This window comes from Thunnus maccoyii, chromosome 17, assembly GCF_910596095.1.
Source record: "Thunnus maccoyii chromosome 17, fThuMac1.1, whole genome shotgun sequence".
Classification (NCBI taxonomy): Eukaryota; Metazoa; Chordata; class Actinopteri; order Scombriformes; family Scombridae; genus Thunnus; species Thunnus maccoyii.
Genome location: NC_056549.1, coordinates 26,188,435 through 26,203,920, shown reverse-complemented (window position 1 = coordinate 26,203,920; position 15,486 = coordinate 26,188,435). Strand labels below are relative to the sequence as shown.

The window sequence follows — 15,486 nt, the reverse complement described above, 5'->3', positions numbered from 1 at the left end:
CCCCAAAAGTAGTAGAGCACTGGTTGGAGAGGTGAGCCTGTCTGTACCTGAGGGTTTGACATATTATATTCCCGGACTAGCTGTTTAAAATCTGAGTCCAAGAAGTGAATGAGACACAACTGCAGTTTAGCAAGGCCCCAGCTGCTCCAGTGCGAGTTACACAGTGGCTAGCAGTAGAATAATGTGGTTGCCTTGGCCAGGCCCCAGGTATGAGTGTAGCTTATGCATATAACAAGGATGGGAAACAGCCAAGCACAACTGTCTGTGAACACCCTACCAGCCACTCATTTTTTTTCATCAGCCTACATTTGAAACATTCAGTTACAAGTTTATTTTGCACATCTAGGGCTGGACTACATCACCTGAAATCAATGATTAATTGACATGTACACCTTTGTAACTATTAATAAAGTATATCTTATTGAATAGACTGCCTTGACCCCCGCAACAGCGTGACAGGTTATGGAGTTTGCCCTATATGGTTAACTTTGTACTTTCATGCAGCAGCCTGTATGAATAACTGAACTTATCGAGCATACTGACGTGAATGAGATTCAATCAGTTGGAGTCATAATGTCTGTTTTGGTAACTTTTCAATTAATTGTCCACTCCTATGTACACCTAGCTAAAATAATGCAGTCTAGTACGTCAGCCCTGCAATTGATTTGACCTTTATTTTGTAGAAACAGTTTTAGAGAGGTGTTATTTCAGCATTATGGTCATTTCAGAGCTGCAGTTTGTGGAGCTGTTTAATTTGTATACTGAGCAGTGTTTCTAATATTTTGTCCACCCCACCAACTTCGATGGGGGTAGACTAAATATTAGAAACACCCCTCAGTATAATGAACCAGAGACATGTGGATTTTACATTTTGTGTCATTGCAAAGTTGAACTACTGTTCTTGGTGTCGGAGCTGCTGGTAACAGTGCATCCCAGTAAGGATGAAAAACTGGTCGACACATTTGGTTGAAAGATGACAATTTATGAGTTTACTCATGGTGTGGTTTCAACAGCATTTCAATGACTTTATTACAACATGTAGCCGGCTCTGCCAGATCAACGGAGTAATTAATCATCTAATCCTTTCACACCATAAAGAAGCAATGTGAGCATTGTTGGTCCAACATTAAACACAGCTCAGGTGGCATTCACACACTGGCAAGCCCTGATTTGAAGCCTTCGCTCCGGTGTGAAAGGGGTGGAAAGCGGACTGAACAAAGGGGAACTTGGGCAAAGCAGAGGGACTTTGACCCCCCCCCGGTGCTCCTGGAGTTATTAAATAATTAATAACTGAGGCAAAGCAGCGGCAGCTTCCTAATTCTCTATCAGTAGTGTAACAGTTTGGAGAGTTCCACATGCGAGCATGGAGTTTAGTATACCTCGAGTGAGTTTTGAAATGATGAGTTATGATTTTTTTTTTTTTGTTATTACATTTTTGAAGTGTCATTGTTGTCTTATTTTGATCATAAGCCATCCCCAGTGTCCTATTGGGCAACATGGAGCACAAAGGAAAATGCTGCACACATCCACACAGCCCCACCAATGTCGTGCTCTCAAACATTAGCTCCAAAACCATTAGCAAGTCCCATTGTATGTGCAGCGAGTAGGTGGTTATGACTTCTGTGGGTTTTTGGTTCTGGGTAATTTAAGAAAAAATGAAATAATTATCCCTCAGATTTATTTGTGTGAGAGAGTCGGGGGCAAACACAGTATACGGCCCCGAAGCTCTGTGTTGTTTTTGCTGCAGTGTCAGAAATAAAACGGTGATTCTCTGGAATCAACTGTTCTGCAGAGCTGCCTTACGTCGGAGCTTAACAGACTGTTATATGGAGCTTTGCCTCTCCAGACCAGACTACTGTTCGGCCCCCTTCTGTACTTAATAAGTGAATGTTGACGTTAAGATCAGTCGGAAAGGCTGGTTTTCTCAGTAGTCAGTCAGAGGTGGTTTCCTCCCTCTGCTACTCTTTTATTAAGGAGCTTTGTGGGGAGGAGGGCTTATGAAATGAATGCCGTCTATTCTCATTGAGGATCTCTGAAATGTTGTTTTGAAAGCTCCCAGGCATAATGAAATAGACAACCTCAAATGTCTGACGGATGTCTTGTAGAGTGAAGTTGCGATAGACCACATTTTCTCCTTCCCCGCCACTTGGACATGCTTACTTTTTCATTGAATTTTAACAAAACACAGATTTCTCCAGCTCATATGACTATGCGAAGCTTCCCAGCTTGTATTCACTAGTGAGAGTTTGGCTTCTGTGGGTATCTTTATGTTTTTACACATATCATATGGAGAGAAGTTTGTTTTTCATATCAGACTTTTTTCCTCTTTTTTTTTTTTTTTCTTTTTCTTTCTTTGTTTATTTAAATTCAGAAGATGTTCAAGATGAAGGCGGTTTGCTGCCACGACTGACGCCCCAGTGCGCTGAACAGAACAAGCGGTCCTGACCTGGCAACATACGAATGGCCCAGGGAAGCCACCAGATTGACACTCAGGTTTTGCATGACCTGCGCCAGAAGTTCCCTGAAGTACCAGAGGGTGTTGTCTCCCAGTGTGTTCTGCAGGTAAGCGGGTTCGAAACCTCCGACACAAGATAAACTGATGTCTACATACGTGCATACATATGAGTACTAAGCAATAAATGTCCAAAATATTACAACTAGCGGACTGAAATTATATTACATGACTAAACCATAATTATGTCAGTTTAACTATACAGTATGTGTGATTTGATGGTGTGATGTGAAACTTTGTGTTTAAAGAATCAATGTTAGTATCTCAGTCTCATCTGAAGCATGAATGTTGCACAGTAAGCTTCTTCCCTCTCTCTGTCTTTCCCTCAGAACAACAACAATCTAGACGCCTGCTGTGAATACTTGTCCCAGGTCAGTCCGGGCTACTTGTACAGTGAAGAAGGAAACCTCAGCTTCTCTGACGACCCCAGCTTCATCAGGCTCCGTAATCACATGACCCAGCTGAACCTGGGCCTGCAGTCTCAGAATGTGCATGTGGCCCCGGTTCGGGACGGCCTGAGAATGAACGGCAGCCGGACTCTGGCCCATAGCCTGAGTGACGGGCCCCTCCAGACAGGCCAGGCCCCCAACAGTGACTTCTTTCAGCAGGAGCCCCAATCAGCCCCAGTGCAGGTGCCCTCCAGCCTCAATGTATTCAGTGTGATGGAGCCCACGCGCAAACCGCAGCCTCCACAGCACCTTGGACTCTACCCTCTGGGTGTCAAAGGAACGACCATTGGTGCCCAGCAGACACCACGCTTCAACCCCATTACCGTGACGCTAGCCCCTAATATCCAGACAGGCCGCAACACCCCTACTTCTTTGCACATACATGGCGGGCCTCAACCGGGCCTAAACAGTCCACAGGGTAACTCTATCTACATACGGCCCTATGTAAGCCAGTCCGGTACGACCCGGCAGAACCAGCAGCAGGGAGGCAGGGCCCAGTACAGCCCTACCTCCCAGCCCCAGCAGCAGATCTACCAGATCTCACACCCCTCCTCCTTGTCTGGCTCCTGGTCAGGCCCTCAGCACGCCTCCTCCTCACATACCTCACAGATCCAGGGCCACCAGACCTCTCACGTCTACATGCCAATCAGCTCCCCCACAAACCCCCAGGCGCCCTCTATCCTTCCGACTGGAAGCCAGGCCACTTCCTCCGGCGTCTCCTCATGCTCTTCTTCCTCCTCTGCCACCTCCCTGTCTACCATCAGCCAGTACAACATCCAGAACATCTCCACCGGCCCACGGAAGAATCAGATAGAGATCAAACTTGAATCTCCTCAGAGGAGCAACTCCACAACAGCCGTGCTGCGGACGAGCAGCGGGCCCCGTTCCTCATCCACTCCGTCCTCCTGCCCTTCCTCTTCCTCCTCTTCAACCGGGGTGGCTACTGTCCCCACCACTCCTCTCTCCATTGGAGGCCCGGGTCTGAGCCGCAGCCAGCCCACTGTTTACATCTCTGCCAGCCCACCTACTGCTGCTATCACTCCCTCTGAGGAGGCCGTTGTGGCCTCAGCCGGCTCCCGCTCCCAGCCCAAGTTTTACATTTCTGCCAATGCCTCCAGCGACGACAGTGGGGGTAGGAACCCTCCCACAGTCTACATCTCAGCCAACCCTCCCTTGCAGGGACCCGCAGGGGCCAGGAACATGGGGGGCCAAGTGAGCATGGGCCCCGCCTATATCCACCACCATCCACCTAAGTCCCGTGCCTCTGTGGGAGGGGGGGGCACGGCTTCCTCTCCTCGTGTGGTGGTGACTCAGCCCAACACCAAATACACTTTTAAAATCACCGTGTCCCCCAATAAGCCCCCAGCGGTGTCCCCTGGAGTCGTGTCCCCTACTTTTGAGCCCAACAACCTCCTCAGCCTACCCCCAGACCACCACTTTGTGGAGCCAGACCCCCTCCATCTCTCAGACCCACTGTCGCCACACAGGGAGAGGCCGAGTGAACCTCGCAGACTCAGCATGGGCTCTGATGATGCAGCGTACACACAAGGTGAGCAATGCTGAGTATCACTGTGATCATAATCCTGTCTTTATATGACAGGAGTTCAACACAATAAGTAAATCCTCTAGAAAAGTATTTCGGTTCATACTCAGTAGTGTTATATAAATAAAGTCTTCACAAACCCTTTAAAATGTTTTATACAAAGTGCATTTCCTGTTTTGATTATTTTCACAATACTTGACATAACAGCTGCATAGTGGTGTCATCAGTCTTTTGCAGTTTCCGTAATTCCTGGAAGCCATTTTTTTTTTACAGATCAACTCTTATGCCCACACACTTGCAAATATACCCTTCAGTTAATTAGTCAAAGCCCAGAGCTTGGAAACAAACAGACAAAAATGTCCAAAAATAGTTTGCATTAATTCCTCCTTCAGAAAGGCTTCTGATTTCTTGTTAGAGCTGTGTGCTTCACTTTTAATTGGTTGTTAAGCAAAATGTCAAGTGGCTTAAGAGTGCACTTCCTCTACAGCCATCTTGTGTGCAGTAATGAGGCTAAAAGACCTGTTTTAGCCCCATTTTAACAATAAATAATAGTATACAGTTTTTTTTGCTACCAGCAGTAGGCCTAAATGCTTTTTCCATTGCTCCCTGCCAAGAAGGTAATTTTACTATAAAGTATGCTGTGTGATTTTTAAAGGTCTCTTTCCATAACATTGACTGTAACGTATTCCTCGAGCCAAACTGTGTACACATGCTGTCACTAACGTTCAGTCAGCGTGGAAACAACGCTTCTCCACGTCCATCTCCGTGAGGTAGATAAAAGCAAAGGTGCGGTGAGGGCCGGTACGATGACGCTAGTGTGAGTCGTCCACACTAAATGCTGTGTTTGCTCCGACGGCCCCCGAGACCAGCGGATTCTGTAGTGTGAGTCAAACGTGTCAGAGCACACTGGTGTTTCCTTTTTTGGGCTTTTGACTGTATTACGTGTGAGTCACCGGCTGTGGCTCTTATACTGCAGTGACTACCAGCACTGGGCATGCTGCCTCTGCTGCTGACCCTCATCAGCCCTGTTTCCCCATGTTTTATCTGCATTGGATTTAAAAAAAAAAAAAAAAAAAATGTGTGCTGATCACTGTTGTTGTGCTTGGCTGAATCACAATCAAATCTGTACCAGATAAAGACACACCTGTCACCACATAACTGTTAGATTTAAACATTAATGTGTTAAACGTCACCGGTCACCAGTCATGCCAGACCTGTTACTGTTTGGCAGGAGAATAACATTACTGTAGTTGCATAACTTTTTTTTTTTTTTTTTTTGGAAGATCCGGTTGTGACTTGCCAGTGACAATCACACCAACAAGTCAGTTGAGTCTAATTTGCTGATTTCCCAACCGAACAACACACAACACCTGGTGCCAAAAGACATTACCCCCTGATTCTGCTAACACTCCTGCTGGATTTCTTTTCTGTCTTTCTTTTTTTTTTTTTTTTACGCATAACTTTGTTTTGAAGTGTTTTTTATTGTGGGTTTAGTGAGTTAGTAACCTCACGCACACACAGTCAGACAACACGTTGTGGGTTAGATTCACTCTATGACTTCTCAGTTTATGAAACTGAACTAATTGAGTTTAAAGCCAGCTCATTCAGTCAACATTTGGATAACGATCCCGTCGCCTCCCCACATTCCTGCATCTCAAAAACAACTGTTAAAAGTAGGCGTCGCAGATATGAAACGAAGCGCTGTGACCTGTTTGTCACCTCAACTTAATTCGGCGGATAATTTAGGAGAAATTGCACAGTGTTTTCAGAAGAGCTGCCAGGGTTCCTCAGGGTGACAGCTCCTGGAAAAGACAAATGACAGCCAGCGAGTGTAAACTTTTGTCTCATCAGGTGTGGAAATGAGTTCATGTCTGAGTAAAGATCATCTATTACCTGGAATGCCAAAAAAATATGGCAATATAAGCTTAGAAGTATGTAAAACAGTATCTGCTGTGAAACAATACATCTGTAATGATACTGTTGTTGAAGATTACTGTATTGTCATATACATTACCAAACCAAATATGTTTTCAGTGCAGCACAAGTTAGATGAAACAAATAATAAACAGACACCACATCTATAGAGACTGTTAACTCATATGAGCAGGTCATGTTCTCACACTGTGTGATCGGTATGAAGCGAGCAGGTAGCAGTTTAGCTCCAGGACATTTTGACAGATCTTTTTTGTAACAGGATATATACAGTTTTTTTCCATAAGTTTTTACTGTGGTGTGACGTCTATGCGTGTAGCGGGAGAGTGAGTTGTTTATTATCGGGTGTCTGTATAGGAGGTGTTAGAACCTGTCAACGGATGCAGGAACTATAATGAATTACCGTGTGGGAAACGTACTGTAGAGACTTGAACAGATCATCTGCACAGTTAAGGATCTGTATTAAACACTGTGTACGGCAGCAGAATACGCCTGCAGCGTTCACATCTCTTCACGTTATCACAATAGGTGATGAAACACACTGATAGACAACAGAGAGGAATCTGTGGAAGCCTCATGTAGTTCCCCCCCGTCTCTCCTTACACAAAGTTGTTGTTCTGCTCAAGGAATTATGCTCCAAACTGGTTTAACAGGTGTATGTAGAGAAAATGTGACTATATATCCACAGATATGTTTTTATTCTTCAACGTCAGCAGGTGAAGTTTCTCTAAAACTCTAATAATAATAGTTATTTGTCTTATTTCTTTGATTTCTTTCCCTCAGCTGATCATACATCATGCTAAATTAAGTTTCCATTTTTCACTTAAGTTGATTTAAATAAATGAATATAGCACAGAGGGAACGGTGGCTGACTGTCTGCGTGTGTTTGTGCTCCTCTTCCAGCGTTGTTGGTGCATCAGAAGGCCCGCATGGAGAGGCTGTGGCACGAGCTGGAGCTGAAGAAGAAGAAGCTGGAGAAGCTAAAAGAGGAGGTCAACGAGATGGAGAATGACCTGACCAGGAGACGGCTGGAGAGATCCAACTCTGCCTCCCAAATTCCTTCTGTAAGCTCATTTCAGTGATTTTACAAATAAACATTTCTATTGGTCATTTATGCTGCTTTTTTTTTATATAAATATGTGTTTTTGGCGTTTATTTGATCGTGACAGTTGAAATCCAGGCAGGAAATGTGAGGAAGGGGAACCAAGGATGTGGTATTTATTGTTGTGAACAGTAATCATCCGCTATAGTGTGATATATTCAAGTTGGAAGTTATATTTCCCAGCTGTAACACCAGCCAGAATCAAGAAAAATTGAGGAAAATGTTCCACCATCATTCATTGGCAGATCGATCAATTTAACACCCAAGTTTAATGCGGTTTTATTAGCAGTTAAGTTAGAAATCAGATGTTTTTTACAAGTGCAAAGGGTTGTTTTTCTGGTTAGTACTGAAAGATAAAAGGCTGATCAGACAAAACCAAATTATCTGGGTCACGTTGCCATTCTGGGTTCCTGCTCAAAGCACATTGTTGTTCCTACATCCTGAAACTATGTTGATTACAGGGTCTGTTTATGATTTGGCTGATATCGCTCCATATTTTAAGTCTGACAGAGCACACAAGTTCTGTCAAATTCACTTCACACATTCTAGAGCTGTGTAGCGATGTCTGCCCCTCCGTCCAGACGAAGCCTAACAACAGTAACAGGGAGTGTTCAAAACGAAAACACGACACCAACATATTTAGTTTTTGCACCGCTTCACGTTTCTCTCGCAGCTGTGAGTTTGCCGAAAACCTCTCGGGTTCAGATGAAGTGCTTCTCGGAGCTTTTTGTTGAATCAGCTGTTTTTGTCAGCTATTACGCTTTGAGTCAACAGAGGGGAAAATGGCTGCGGAGGGTTAATTGGCTGGTGCTGCTGAGTCCGGTAGCTGATTGGTTCAGTGTTGTTTACTGAGGCGAGCCAGCTCTGGAGAGCGGAGCGGCTCTCCTCCTGACACGGTCACAGATCTGCACCACTGACTTAAAAGCAGGATGTCCAACCTTTTGCGCCTCAGGGCTGCCTGACAGCTAAGCAGCTGATCCAATCCTGTCTCACTCCCTGTCTCACTCCCTGTCTCACTCTCTGTCTCACTCTCAGATCGAGGAGATGAAGCAGTTGCGATGCAAAAACAGGTTACTGCAGATTGACATCGACTGTCTCACCAAAGAAATTGATCTCCTTCAAACAAGAGGTAGGACTCTCTCCCTCTCTGATAAGTATCATATGTAATATTATTGAGTGTGTGAGTATCTCAACCCGGCCTTCAGTGTAAGAACTGAATATCTGTGTTTTTATAATAATAAGTCACTGAGTGAGGGAGGTCAGATCTAATCCCAGCTGTGGCACGGCGCTCAGGCCTGGTCACATCCTCTCAGCACACGCAGTCAAGGTGCTGCCATTGTAATGTTAACTACCATTTCTTCCTGAATTGCATCCTGTTGCTGGTTGGCAACAAGGGATTTATTGGTCCCCTGGCAGCACTCCATCAATGACAGAGATGGAGCCAACTAGTTTATAACAGGTGAAGGAAGGAGAGAGGCCGGTCAGTCATAAACCTCGTGATAGAGGAGTTTAAACCCAAAACACAGCCAGCTTGTATAATTTAGATGTTTTTTAAATCATCTTTTTTTTATATAGTTGGTGGTAAAGCAGTGATGGATGTGGAGAGAAAGCTGCCTGATAGTCATCCTTTAATATTAGTACAGTACAGACATCACTTGTTGTCTTGTCAAGAACATACATTGCCAGATATTCTATAAAATGTTTGAACGTGAGTGTGTGACATTTGTAAATGTCAATCATTGTCTTGACTGTTGTTTATTCAAATCACGTTATAGTATTAGTGTAAAAATCTTCACAGGAGTAATTACCTTACCTTTCTTAACACGGTCACTATTGACAGGTTTGTGTACAGCTTGAGTGTTTATGTGTACATGTTTACTCCAGGTGTTAACCAATGGTTTGTTTCCATCTGTTTACAGGACCACACTTTAATCCCAGTGCAATCCATAATTTTTATGACAACATTGGATTCCTTGGTCCTGTCCCACCCAAACCCAAAGGTACTTTATCTATTGGTAAGTTTAGGAAGGTTGCGTGTCGTGTCTGGACCTGTCTGTGTCTGTGACCGTGTCTGGGCCTGATTTCATTGGACACATTCCTTTCTTTTATTTAATTGAACTATTTGTATTGGATTTACTATATCAGAATGTAAATCCCTGTTATTATTTTAGTGCTAGATTATAATGAACTATATACAGGGCAGTGGTGTTAGTTCTAAAATGTTTTTGTACGTGATTGCTGGCTGTCGTGAGACATTATACGTCTCATTACATCTGTTTAGTCCCTTTTTGTGGAGTTTCAGTCAGCACCATCAGACCTGTAGCTGCAGTAGGCACGAAGCTCATTGTCTCATAATGAGCAAAAACTTCAATGATCTGAAATAGTTTTTAATTGGTTGATCTAATTAAGTGCATTAATTTAATGACTTCTATCATTAGGAGTCACACTGTTTAGATAATAAACCATAAGTTGTATATTGAAATACACCAGATTTGAGCTCAAGAGGCCAAAACATATAAACCAGTATTATTGTCCTTCAAATCATCTGACAGTGTTTCATTCATGTTTCACATCAGGGTTACACCAATATGACTAGTTGAAGGCCAACACCAATATTTTTACAATGACGTGACCGGCTAGTCGTGAGCATAATCAATATTTTTCAAATTTGATTATGACAAAAATGTTAACAAATATTCCAGCCACATATTGGAATTCGGAGCATCATGAGAAACTAAAAGTTTCCAATGAAAGTCAAATGAATGAAAGTCTCAGATTTCTGGGATGTTAAATACACAGTGATTCACTTCACCTTTTCCTGCTTCTAGTTTCCTCATAGAGATACTTGCTACACAACAGTCTATAATCAGCTGGAGGTATTGGTCTAACCCTGTTTCTGACCACTGACTTCTTCTTCATTTCTGCACTTTTCATCTTTTTCCCCTCCACCTGCTCTGTAATCTTTGTCCATCCACTCATCCATCCCTCCCTTCCTCCCTTCCTCACTCCCCGCCGGGCTCCGTCACACCTCGGGTCAGGCGGGAGAGGATGTAGATATAATGTGACCTCTGAGCTCATGATGGAGCCCTCCTCTGGTCCTTCCCCTCCTCTCCCACTCGGTTGGTAACTCCGTGCTTCTCTTCTCCATTCATTCCTTCCTCCCTTTATCATCAACTTTATCATATTTAACACAGGACACAGGCTTATTTTAACCCCCTTGATTGATTTTGAATTTCAAATCTGAATGTAACATGTCTTTTAATTCTGTAAAGTCATTTGCTTCTCTGGAAAGCAGAGTCCTCACTGATATTCAGGCTTTTTTATCTCCTGATTTTCATCTAAATTTGAGGAATTGATTAAACCATGAAAGTGCTCAGCCAAACGGAACAAATTGATTGCTCTGCTGTGTTTTTCAAACTGAAATGCTTACACACTGAAAGGATGTGGTTTTGGTTTGCGACCCTTAAAAAAGAAGCAATGTCAGCTCAGTTTGTGATCACACGGAGTTAAGTGTATGAGTTGTCTTCTCAGATTATTTCATGTGATTACTTTGTAGATGCCTGAAGATAAAAAAAAAAAACTGCTGTATTTTGCAATAAAAAAAACAGCTTTAAAAAGAAAATTCCAAAAACAAGAAATAAAGTTTTTCTTTTTGTTATTTCCTATCTTGTTAAACATCTTCAGACTCCAAGGCTGAGAACCAACAACCTACCAACAACCTACCAACAACCTACCAACAGCTGCTGTTAACATTAAGTAGACAGTGAAAGTGTTGCTTTGTAGTATGATGATAGTTTCCATCTCTGGACTGGACAGAGTTGATGACTCAGAAAGCTCTCAGAAACATTGTTGTTCTGTCTGAAAACCGACTCCAGGCTTTATGTTTACATTAGATCACTGCCAAGCGTCCGATAATCAATTACAGCAGCGCACGTAAACACACTGATGCACAAGTGTTAACTTCATGGATAAACTTGATGAATTGCCCTTCTTTTCCTGTGTCATATTCTGCACTGACCTCCCTCTTCTTCTTCTTCTCCTCCTCCTCCTCCTCCTCCTCCTCTTCGGCACAGACTCGGGCAGTAAGAGTGTGAAGCCCTTAGCAGACCAGGAAGAGGACGAGGGGACGCAGTGGAGCTGCACAGCCTGCACCTTCCTCAACCATCCCGCCCTCAACCGCTGTGAACAGTGCGAGTTCCCGCGGAACTTCTGAGCCAACGAGGCTGCGACGCCCCCCACCCCCCCCCACCCCCCCCCTCAACACCCACCCATCCCTACCCCTCACCCCACCCCTCCTCTGCCCGCCTGTCTTCTACCACACTAGAATAGAAAAGGGCCCTTTCTTCCCCTGTTTCTTTTTTTTCCCCCCTAGTTGTATGAAAACTCTGACGGGGTGTAATCATCGTGCATCATGTGGCCTGTTTTCCTTGATTTTTTTTTTTTTTTTTTTTTCCCCCCCGCCCTCCCCTCTCAGGTTTGTAGAATGCTGTCCACTGAAGGCTTGACTGGATGGTGTTTACAGCTTGTGTTTCTTCCTAAAGGCTGGCAGAGTTGGATGATACCTCACCTTAGAGACTCGGATTGCGTGGGGTCACGTCTCGCTGCTCCCACTTACAGTATTACGAGTGTGGCCCCTGCAGTGTGACGGCACACATTCACACAAACACACACACACACACACACACACACACACAAACACACACACACAAACACAGGTGCCAATGTGCCTTTTGCTGAATTAATATTTAGTTTTTCTTCCTCTGCGGTGGCTTGACGTGAGGGGGAGGGGGGGGAGGGGGTGGAGGGAGTGGGAATTGTGTCGGGCCACTGCTCTCCACCTGAAGGGAAAACTAACAGACTACTCGTGGACTTTCAAGTTTGTTTGCTGTTTCTAGAGGATGTCAAAGGGGGAACCGGCAGCGTCGCTGCCACTCAAACGTGCCTCGTGTCCTCCCCCTTCAGTATCCCCCTTTTCTCTGTCTCTTCAATCATGAGTTAATGAAAAAAAAAGATTGCATGCTTTGTGTACAGTACACGGAGGCAGAAACTCCCCTTGAGCTTTTTACTGTACATAATTTTAGAATGTGCCTTAAAAGCCTTCCTCACACTATGAATCACTTGTATTTCCTGTAAGTATAGCTTTATAGACTTTATTAACTTTTTTTTTTTTGTCTTGTTTTGTTTCCCTCTTTCAAACAAATAAGCACCATGCTCCCTTTTTAAGCTTTTTACTTGATTTCTGTGAGAGTTGAAGCCTTGCAGAAGGAGAGGAGCAGCAGAACAGCAGAAATGGAAAAAAAATAAACTGTCGCAGTCATCATGAAGCTACGTCTGCCCAGTCCGTTCATCATCGCTTGTGTAATTGCTGAGTTTCCTGTGTACGATCTGCAGATGCAGCAAAGCGGAAGGCGATGGAGGATTTTTTTTTTAATATTTTTTTTTTTTTTTTTTTTTTTTTTTCCAGGACGCCAAATACGTTGGGACTGTCGGGGGAGGGAAGGGGGTCAAAAAGCAAAATTACAAACTGCCATCTTATCTGACAACTGGAATGTAGGTTTAATGTTTGGGGACAACTACACCTCAGTGCAAAGAGACACTCATTTTCCAGTACAATCAGGATGTTTGACGTCAAAGTGATCCTGGAACAGCTGATCGGGTTAAAAGTCGATTGTTTCCGTGTTTCTGTGCACCTGAATTGTTTTTTTTTTTTTTTCTGAGGTACCAATGATCAAAGTGAATATGTTTCTGTCTAAAGTGTTCCTATGTAGAAATATTCCTATGGCTCACATGCCTTATATACAACAGCTCAATTTTTACAACATCTTGGAAGCAGACAAGGCAAAAACAAAAAAAAAAAAACAACTCAATGTTTTTATCAAAATGTAAGCACAACATGACTGTCCACTTTGTATACTCTTATTTTTATTTGGCTCAATTCATCCTCTTAAGCTTTTATTGATGAGGGTGTTTCTAAAGTTTACTTATTGTCATTAACTTACCTTAACTGTGGAGTAGTTACTTTGTTTTTGTTTTGTTTTTTTTCCACATTTGTGAAACGTTGCCTTGCATTAGTGCCTTTAGAACTATTGAATTTGTATTGATAATCTATTCTGTCACATCCAAGTGCCATTTTTAAAACCAAAATCTTCGTATCGTTTAAACCCATTTACAAGTAGAAGATGAATTATTGTCTCTTAAGCACTTAACGCCATACTTCTTCCTTTTTCCAGCCCAAAGAAACCAGTTTTCAGCTTTATCTGCACCTTGGTGTGAAGAGGCAGTTTATTCATGTTTTATTAAATGGAAAAAAAATAATTTGGATATCTAAAGTGTTTTTTGATTTTAGCTGGGAAAACTGTCTTTGTAACAGATAAGTTATTTGTAAAAATAATAAAAAAAAAATCTATTCAGAGTTTTTTGGGGGTGTGGATTTGTCTTTGAGGCTTCGGTGTAAGATTGTGGATTTTTGTCCATTAGGTGGCGGTAGAGACCAAGATAGTTTTCCTCTGTAGGCTTGTGAAGATATTACCACTAAGCAAACATTTCCAGTTTGAAGCACTGGCAAATAAACACTGACAAAACAGGTTTAAGATCTCAGGTTGTAATTGATCTAAAATAATTAAATGTTAAAGCAGAAATCAGTCACACCGGGTTGAAAACTGCTACGCTGGTGTCATCACTGGTGCTGTGTCCCAAATCCATACGACATGTTTAATTGTACATACTATATATTAATACTATACTGTTTCAGCAGTTAGTTTCTTTGCATACTGTTTATACCAACAGGAAATGAAGTCTGTCAGATATAAATGAAACTGCATTTAAAATGATGCTGCCGTATCAAAAAACAGATTTTTCACCCCTCAAAATGTCTAGTTACCTGTTTACCGATGTGTTCCTGGTGCAATTTCAACCACCATCCACAATTTCACAAAACCGCAATACCATTTTTTTTTTACACATTTTATTGTGGGAGAGTAATTTACATCAAAACACACTTTAAGACCAAGCGTTTCTGTGGTTTGCATATGAACTGTTTGGAGTATACTCTATTTTGTCACTTTGGTTTTCACAACAACTAAAAGTTAATCGACCGGTCTTCCCTACATGATTCAGTGTTGATTTCAAATCCAGTGTATGGCCAAAAATATGTTGAAACCTGAACATTAAGTCCGTGTGTGATTGTACAACATGTCATTACAAAACTAAAGGCTTTAATCTGCTGCTGTAGAAGCATCCACACTTCTGCTTTCACATTGTCCGCATGATTTTGGAACGTGACTGCAGAGATTTGCTCTCTCGCGTGTTCAGCGATGGCTCACAGTCGGTGTTGCAGCAAACTGGAAAAGTTGTTTCTTTATTGACCTGGTTTTATGCACAGGGGCAGTGGAAGAAAGTAAGTTCATTTACTCAAGTACTGTACTTAAGTGCAATTTTGAGGCATTTGTACTCGAGTATTTCCATTTTATGCTACTTTATATGTGCTTTACATGATTTCACTTTATTGTCCATACAAAACATACTATCTGATGAAATATGATGCAGAATTAAAATACAACTTCACTTGTTAATGCGTCAATAAAAATCCAGTACTCCAGTATACTGTATATAATAATGTAATCTTCTGAAAGGAACCATTACTGAATGAATACTTTTGATACATTTACTGAACAAATTTTATGAATGATTACTTGTAATGGAGCATTTTTAAACTGTGGAAAGGGTCTTCCCTAAAACTGTTTCCAGAGTTGGAAAATATTATTGCAAGCTGTAGCATTAATATTTCCCATAATTGGAACTAAAGGCCCCAAACCATGAAAAACAGCCTCAGGGTTGTCCACGCACTGTATGCCACATTTGTTCATTTGCCACTGTGGCCAGTTGTCAAGAGTTAATTATATTCCATATGTTCATCATAGACAGATAACCGGAATGATTTAACACAGTG

At 42.5% G+C, this 15,486-nt stretch overlaps 1 protein-coding gene across 4 annotated transcripts in view; it reads left to right on the top strand.

The window, feature by feature from the left end:
* The window catches only part of tab2 (TGF-beta activated kinase 1 (MAP3K7) binding protein 2), a 41,032-nt gene extending 29,253 nt beyond the window's left edge, over positions 1-11,779 (top strand). Inside the window, exons 2-7 of one of the 4 annotated variants that reach the window (XM_042391279.1) lie at positions 2,375-2,562; positions 2,842-4,510; positions 7,340-7,500; positions 8,574-8,667; positions 9,458-9,553; positions 11,612-11,779. In XM_042391279.1, coding sequence (XP_042247213.1) covers positions 2,461-2,562; positions 2,842-4,510; positions 7,340-7,500; positions 8,574-8,667; positions 9,458-9,553; positions 11,612-11,751 — 2,262 coding nt within the window. In that variant the 5' untranslated portion in view covers positions 2,375-2,460 and the 3' untranslated portion in view covers positions 11,752-11,779. The other 3 variants (XM_042391280.1, XM_042391278.1, XM_042391281.1) reach the window with 3 other exon arrangements.
* Positions 11,780-15,486: the final 3,707 nt, after the last annotated feature.